The following is a 7,717-nucleotide window of genomic DNA, read 5'->3' on the forward strand; positions in this document are numbered from 1 at the left end:
TTCTTTTACAGAGTCTATCAACTTTGGCATTAGAGTACAGAAATCTTTCTCAAACAAATCAAGCTCACACATCTATATCTGGGATCTTTAGAGGGTCATTTTTAACCGTTGTCCCATCTACTGTAGGCTATGCCCAGGCTTTGGCCTACGTTGAATGGTGATAACAGTCAGACAATTAACACTGTGACTGGAGTCCTTCCGCCCTGGCAGTGGGACTGACAGATGGTGCTAAGCAAGGCTAAACTCAGTGGTCATGTCTGTGACCTCACAGATTAGACACTCTCCACTGAGTCTGATCACAGACCGGAGAAAGTCCTAGTAGGAGAAAGTCCTCCTGTTTTAATGATCAGCTTTTTGAGACTGATATATGTTTGGTAAACACATGACCTAGCTACAGTAGGTATCAAATGTGTCTGTCTAATAAAGATACTGCACATTACTAGATTACAGGGGCATTATACAGTGTTTATGGACTTCCACCCAGGCCTTCCATTGCCATAAGAGGGTGCTGCTAGCCTTTGATTGTTCAAACACTGCTATTGCTTTCTAAATTGAAACTCAGAAATAGCAGGTAGTCTCCTGGGTTCTTTCTTCTACATTTGTAAGATATAACTTAAAAATAATATAAATGTGAAATTAGAAATTATTGTAGTTCTATACTTTGGCCTAAATTAATCTGCTGATGATAAGACGCATAGTATTGAGCAATATAGACTGTTCTGTTTTGTCATTCTATATTACCTGCCAACAGGAAAGTAGTGAACCCTCGACTCAAACATTTCTGGTGTTAAAACAAAACCATGTTTCCACTATTCATCTGAGTCACATCATGACAGTGTTTTATATGTGGATGGACTGAACTTTGGTTATTCCATGTCATTAAGGACAAAAATGTTAATAATGAATTGTCAGTGGTACAGTATCTGAGATGGGAAGGGCTGATCCCAGCCAATCATTGAGAGGCCAGAAAGCTGTCTGTCTCACCTCTAACTTGTGACTTATGGCAGATAGAGAGACCCCCAGTGAGACCTTAGCTTTAGCCACAGAGGCCCGAGCTCATGTACACTGGGTGGGTTATGGTCAGCTAACTATGCTTGCTGAGTCAAACATGGTTGCACCCAGGATAATAGTCATCTGGCTTTCAAAATGCATCTGGGTCCAAGCATATAACAAAGAAAATGTAAATGCCAATTACTGTAGGTCCTTGTTTGTTCACTGTCACACGTGACTATAACATGAAGGACAGGAACTTTCCTGTAGCAAGATAAATTAGACAGAGTTGATTTGAAAAGGATATTTAATGTATGCACTTCCTTTCTCCTCACTGGATTGTATTAACAAACTGTACAATACTGATAAGCAGAGCCTGATGGGACAAAACGGACATATGTACGGACTGAGATATGATTACGGCATTTGTACGTTTATTGAAACATTGATAGTAGTTTTGATTACCTTCACATTTATGCACTTCTTGATGATGACATTTCTCTGAATTGTGGAAGTGACATTTGTCATTTTGATCGAACACTGAACAGTAGTTAAACCTTTACAAGCAGAGCAGTTAAATGAGAGAGGATGTCTTTTGTACATTGTGAATATTTGTAATGAAATTGCAATGTTATATACGGAACAGATTTTAGTCTTACAAAGCATGGAATGTTCAAGCTAATACTAATTCAAGTTTCTGCCATCGTAGTGAATTATGCAGTTCTACCATCCCAGTTCCTTATTTATACATTTTAAATGTTAATGTTATCGAAGTCCTGGTATTGGTAACCGCCAGTATCAGTCCTGTTCCCGTGGCAGTGGCCCGTTCACCATACCTGCTTCCCAACGCTGCCACAGAGTTTTCTGGCCGCCTGCCTTGTAAACCTTGGGCTCCTGGAGAGATAATGCAGGACACAGGAAATGGATTTAGCTAGTCTGATTAGCAGTTTAGGTTTTCTTACATTTCAGTCAATCTCCATTTAGCCACACACAGAACTTGAATATAACCACATCCATTGTCAGATGTCAAATATTATAGCGCAGTTATTTCTGAAAATAAATGTTGAGGTCAGCTTTGCCAGCGAAATACACGATTCTAAACAGAACCCCTACTGTTAACTTGCTAGCAGAGACAGACATACAGTATAATTGCAATCAAAGCTTGTGAGTGAATGACATGTTGTGTTCCTGTCACAGGGAGGAAACTTTTAGGAAAGCAGAGCTGTACCTGTGTTTGTCCAGGGTTCACCCTAGCACTCTTAGGATTGGGAGGAGGCCAGGTTCGATCCAACTTCCCCTTGGATTGTCGGCAATCAACTGCTGAGAGGCAGGATAAGGAATAATGAAATGGGATAAGGAAAGGATTTACAGACTGATCAAGCAGGCTCCAAAACACTGCTAAGTAAAAATACAAACTCCTTCTAGACTCTGTACCATTTGAAAATGTATCCATTGCAGTTACAATAATTCATATTGTAATTCCTCCGATGGCTATTTTTGGAACTAGTTCATTTTATTTGAATCATGCTAGAAGTCAAGGAAATGATCTTCTTCCGTCTGTCCCCCCAGACCCCTAATATCAATGGTCACAGGTCACAGCCATATATATATATATCCCCATGCCCACAAGTTTATCAATCTAGAATATACACTCATATGATTCTACATTACATGACAGGAATAAGCTGTGACTGCACTGTGCTCACAGAACCCTAACCCCTTGCTGCCCCCCAAGACATATCTGCCATCTCAAACATGCAGATGCCCAGAACACCCTTGATCTGATCTTTCTGGCCATTGCACTGCTGTGGTAACTTTGGTTACATCCTACAAAGTCCCCCTGTGGCATGTGCTGCTGATTCAGATAAGTGTTAGGGCAGAGTGATCTTGCCCTAACCCCTGGTGACAGGGATGACACTAAGTTGACGACAATACTGTGCCCATAATAACATTATCTGATGCTAATGCAAATAGGCAGACATTAAAGTGCCTGGGCTGAGATGAATGTGTACTGTGGAATGAATGTGTTTGGGGCGGCAGGGTATCCTAGTGGTTAGAGCGTTGGACTAAGAACCGAAAGGTTGCAAGTTCAAATCCCTGAGCTGACAAGGTACAAATCTGTTGCTCTGCCCCTGAACAGGCAGTTAACCCACTGTTCCTAGGCAGTCATTGAAAATAAGAATTTGTTCTTAACTGTCTTGCCTAGTTAAATAAATAAATAACTGGTGTATCCACTTTCCCTCAGCTAGGTGTGTTTATGATGGCACTAGGTGTGTTCATGATGGCACAAACAAATACTTTTTGCAAAAATTCTGCTCTCCCCCTCACTTTGCCCCAATTCAAACACAAAGGAATTCTACATGTAATACAGGACATGTCCACTGACCTGATGCTGTGAAAGAGGAGATGGATGAGGGAATGAGTGTGGTAGGTGAGTCTGGGCTGGGGTCCTCTGTGTCGTCTGGCCTGCCCCCACTGACTCCTGCCTCTCCGTACAGACTACACCTCTGCCTGCGCAGCTCCTCCTCCCTCTCCCTGGCTTCCCGGATGTCTTTCTCCACCTCCGACTTCATGGCCAGTGAGGGACGCAGCTTAAAGAAGGGGTTCTCCCTGAGGATGTCGTCCTCATCTCCTGGCTGTTCTCCCCTCACCTCATCCGTAGCCTCCTCCTCTGTAGAGACAGTGTCCCCTATACTTAGGCAGTCTAGGCTTCTGTAGAGGCGCTGAGCTCCTCTGTCTCGGTTTGGATAGTGGGCTATGATTGTGTTGTCACTTTCCAGAATAACCACCTTCCTTGCTGCTCCTTTACCGGCAGGTTGGTTCTCTGCACTTGGGTTTTGGCCTGAGCTAGCCTCCTTTTGGCCCTTTAAGTCAAACATCTGGTGGGAGTGGGCTCTTGAGAGAGGGCAGCCTTTAAAAGAGACAAGCTCCATGCTACGCGTCCTCTCCAGCACAGAGGGGTAGACATGACCTCTCATCCCCAGGCCTGCTGTGGTGGGGGGTCTCCTGTGCCTGGTGGGTCCTTCTGCATTGCCTTGTTGGAAGGCTTCAAACAGCAGCTTCCTCTCCCTCATCTGGCGTACTGTTCCCTTGCTGTAGACTCCAGGGATCTTCCCCATGTTCACCAGGACAAGCTCCCTCTGGATCTCCTGGCTGATTTCCTTCTGCATCTTCTTCTCTGAGAACTGCCAGTCAGCGCCCTGCCCCGGCCCTGCCTTAGAGGACAGTGTCTTAGCCAGTAGGGGAGTCTTCATCAGGGGGATGTCTACCACCTCCTGACCTTCCTGGGTGTTTGACATGCACCTGGACCGCCGCAGGCTCTGCTCCCTTTCAGCAGATCGCCGGATCTCCCTCTCGATGGGAGTCTCCTTCTGGGTTGGGGGAGCCTTGTTGTCTATGATGGGGGCTGTGGTCGTGTGGATCTCGTGTGTGCTGACAGGGGAGAAGTCAGTGGACACCCCGCTGTCACTCTGGTCATCATCACTGCATTCCATCTCAATCCTGACCATAGGTTGGACACTGAGCTGGGCAGAAGGACGAGACTGGACCTCCTCCGCTTTCTCTCCTGCCACTGTTTCAATATCTTCTTTCTCTGGAATCTCTGTGTCTTCCTCACTTACCGCTGCACTCTCTTCCACCTCAACAGTCTGTACTCTCTCTCCCTGCTCTATGTCTTCACCGCTTCCCTCACTCCCTCCTTCCTCTTCCTTCCTACACTCGATTCGCTCTACCTCCTGGTAGCCTGCATCCTGATTGGTTGTCTTCATGGCTACCTGGTGTGAGGGTGGAGGCTCCTGTGGCACCTGTTGTCCGTCCTGTCTCTGTTGCACCAGATGCAGGCGATGCAGCAGCTGCTCCCCCTGCTGGATGTCTTCAGCTACTGTCAGGCTGCCAACCTCCTGCTGCTCCTGCTCAGAGGCAGGTGACTGAGGCGAGGGCACTGATACTTGTTCTCTGGATAAGCCTCTTGAAATAGATAGGTGAGGCTGGAGGCACTGGACGTCACTGCTAGCACTGTCTCTCCTGACCCACTTGTTACTCTCGTCTGTGTGTTCTGGCTCTATGATGGTCCCTTCATGGGTTGGATGACTATTGTTGTCAAGGCAGTGCTCTGGCTCAGACTCTCTTGTCTGTGATGATTGGACAGGATCTGTCTCTTTCAGAATGCTGGCTTCCATGTTCGGATGTGGCTGCTCAGGGCTACTGGCACCCACTGCTTTATATCCGTCTGTTGGTGGTGGCGTGGCGGAGCCAGGTCTTTCAGTCAGCATTGTGATATCCACAGATGCTCCCTTCTTCAGTTCAGTCAGCTGCTCCTCTTCCACTGTTACTGTAGCCTTGTCCATGACTGGAGTGCTGCTAGGCTGCTCAGATTGAACTCCATCTAAGCTCCTGGGATTTTCTTTAGCCTCTGTGACGCTTATGGCCCCTACTGAGACTTTTACATTGGGCTCCATAGTGCTGCCCTCTTCTGGACAAGAGGGGTCTTTGCATGTTGGGGGAAGGATGAAGACGTGCTCATCCTCCTCCATCCTATCGGGGTGGCCTGCGCTGACCAAAGGGGGAGGTGGTATGACAGCCTGCCAGGCCTCACAGGGCTTTTCCCCAGAAGTCAGGGAGGAGTTGTCTTTGGCCATATCTGTGTCCTCTGCCGGTTTACAGCCAACCTCCATCCAGAGACCACAATCCTCCTGGGAGACTGGACTCTTAGGAGATTGGGGGCTGACCATGGGCTCTGTTTCCATAGTGATGGGGTATAATTCCGTAACTTGAACTTCACACCTTTTAATATTTTATTCTTCTCCTTTCACTGCCTTTGGTTTCAGTCTCACAATCTGAAAAATAATGTTAATGACTTTGCAATTAGGGGCATGTCATTTGAGCCCCTTCAAAAAACATACACCACTAGGCTTAGGTGGTCTACCATTCAGTAAACCAAATAATTACAAAATGTGTTGAAGTCTTTCAAGTGTATACTAAAAATGGCAATTTTTATAACAATGTCATAGATGTCAGGTAATACCAGCAGAAATAGGACAATAAAGTAAATGTTTGTGAATCTGCTGTTGTCCAAGTTTATTTTGAGGATTGCTGTCATATCAGTTGAAAGAAAGGTTGACTGTCATTATGCCAGCTGTGGCCTGGCATAATGTGACTTTATGGGAATTGATTACAGTATGAGAGTTTCATGTCACTAAAACATGGAACTTGGATAAAAAAATATATACAAAAAAATTGCAACTTCACCTTTTAAGCTTTAAAATTCAATTACCTGACATATTTACTTGCTGACACTACAATGCTGATGCAGTTGACCTGAGCAGAGTTCTGCTTACTAGGGGGAAGAGTAATCAGCTTTTCACTGTCTTGCACATCCACTATGCATCTGCTACAGGAGCCTCCTTCACAGCCTTCTCCTCCAGAGCCATATCACTTTCAGCCTTAAGCTCAAAACATTGACTTCATGACAACATACTCATTTAAACTCCAGCCAATTTAGAGAGCTCTACCTGTGAGAACCAGTAAACCACATGATGAAAATTCATGTTTACTCTATGTCGTTTGCATGAATGTCTCCAGACACCACACCTGATAAGATGACTCCAGATCTTTTACGATGCATAATGGCAAACTGATCAGAACTGTCATTGTCATTGAGGTTGTGCAGTTCTGTCTGTCATTATGTCTAATTACCAATGCTCCCATGTAATCTACAGATGCAGGATCTTAATTTTAAGACAGTTTGATACAGCAGGAAAATAATCATGCAGCAACAGGAAATGGGAATTATTGTCTGGATTATAATTAATGGCCATTTTTATATGGGTTGATACATTTTTTGTTAGGGCAAATCAAGTCTGAAATTTCAAAGTGGAAATTACAAACTTTAGAAGCCTTTTAAAAACACTACAAGTTTGCGTTTTCTGCTGTGCAGGACAATTCTCAGCAACAAAAGAGTGATGAAATTAAATTCCTACATCTGTAGTCACCTCAGGTGCAGGTGAGATTTATATGTCTATATTTACCCTCAGGCTTATAGCCATACTCCAGCCCTGGATTATCAAAAAGCCAGCCACACAATGTATGAAGTGATTGCATCGCAGCACAACATGTTAATGATATTTCATGAGCTTATATCCTCCATTAAGGGGAAGTCAGCCAAACATTTCTCAGTGATACAAATACAAGCTCTTCCTTGAAAACCACAATTAATTATACATATTACCTCATGAAATATCAAATATCCTGAATTCTCAAATATTTAAAGCCTTTTTGTGGGAATAAACTGTAGGCTATATACATTTATTTTAAAGTAAAGCTAGACGCTTGTTTCAAAGAGTATGAGTTGTTACTTTGTGATCAATAATAACAGCCATACTGTTCTAAAACTTTATTATTCGTTTATGAAAACTAAATAGGTTATGGAAATTAAATGTAAATTAATCATATGCATCTGTGAGTGCTATTAATGACAAAACGTTGGTAACTAACAGTATAATATCAGAATACGGCAAGGTACTGTAAAATGAATAATAAGAAAGAGACCCACCTGTTTGCAGTGTCGTGGCTGTGTCCAGGCTTCTGTCTGAATGATGCTGCTAGGCTGCTGCTGAGACCCGTGAGAGGTGAGACTGCCTGTCACTCAAAAGGCGAAGGGGCTGAAGCTCATTGACTACACCTCGAATTGCTACAGGGCTGGCCCACGTGGGGAAAATCTTAGGGAAAA

General features: G+C 44.2%; 1 protein-coding gene across 2 annotated transcripts; it reads right to left on the reverse strand.

The window, feature by feature from the left end:
• Positions 1 to 1,402: 1,402 nt before the first annotated feature.
• On the reverse strand, positions 1,403 to 5,534 carry LOC129826470 (uncharacterized). 2 transcript variants are annotated; one of them, XM_055887243.1, is made up of 3 exons: positions 3,377 to 5,534; positions 2,219 to 2,307; positions 1,403 to 1,884 (listed from the first exon to the last, which is right to left on the reverse strand). In XM_055887243.1, the coding sequence occupies exons 1-3, from the start codon at positions 5,520 to 5,522 to the stop codon at positions 1,789 to 1,791; spliced, it is 2,331 nt and encodes a 776-aa protein (XP_055743218.1). In that variant the 5' UTR covers positions 5,523 to 5,534; the 3' UTR covers positions 1,403 to 1,788. The 2 variants fall into 2 exon arrangements, with proteins under 2 accessions (XP_055743218.1, XP_055743211.1); XM_055887236.1 differs by having other exon boundaries at positions 2,219 to 2,310.
• Between the last annotated feature and the right edge of the window lie 2,183 nt (positions 5,535 to 7,717).

Source organism: Salvelinus fontinalis, chromosome 2, assembly GCF_029448725.1.
Source record: "Salvelinus fontinalis isolate EN_2023a chromosome 2, ASM2944872v1, whole genome shotgun sequence".
Classification (NCBI taxonomy): Eukaryota; Metazoa; Chordata; class Actinopteri; order Salmoniformes; family Salmonidae; genus Salvelinus; species Salvelinus fontinalis.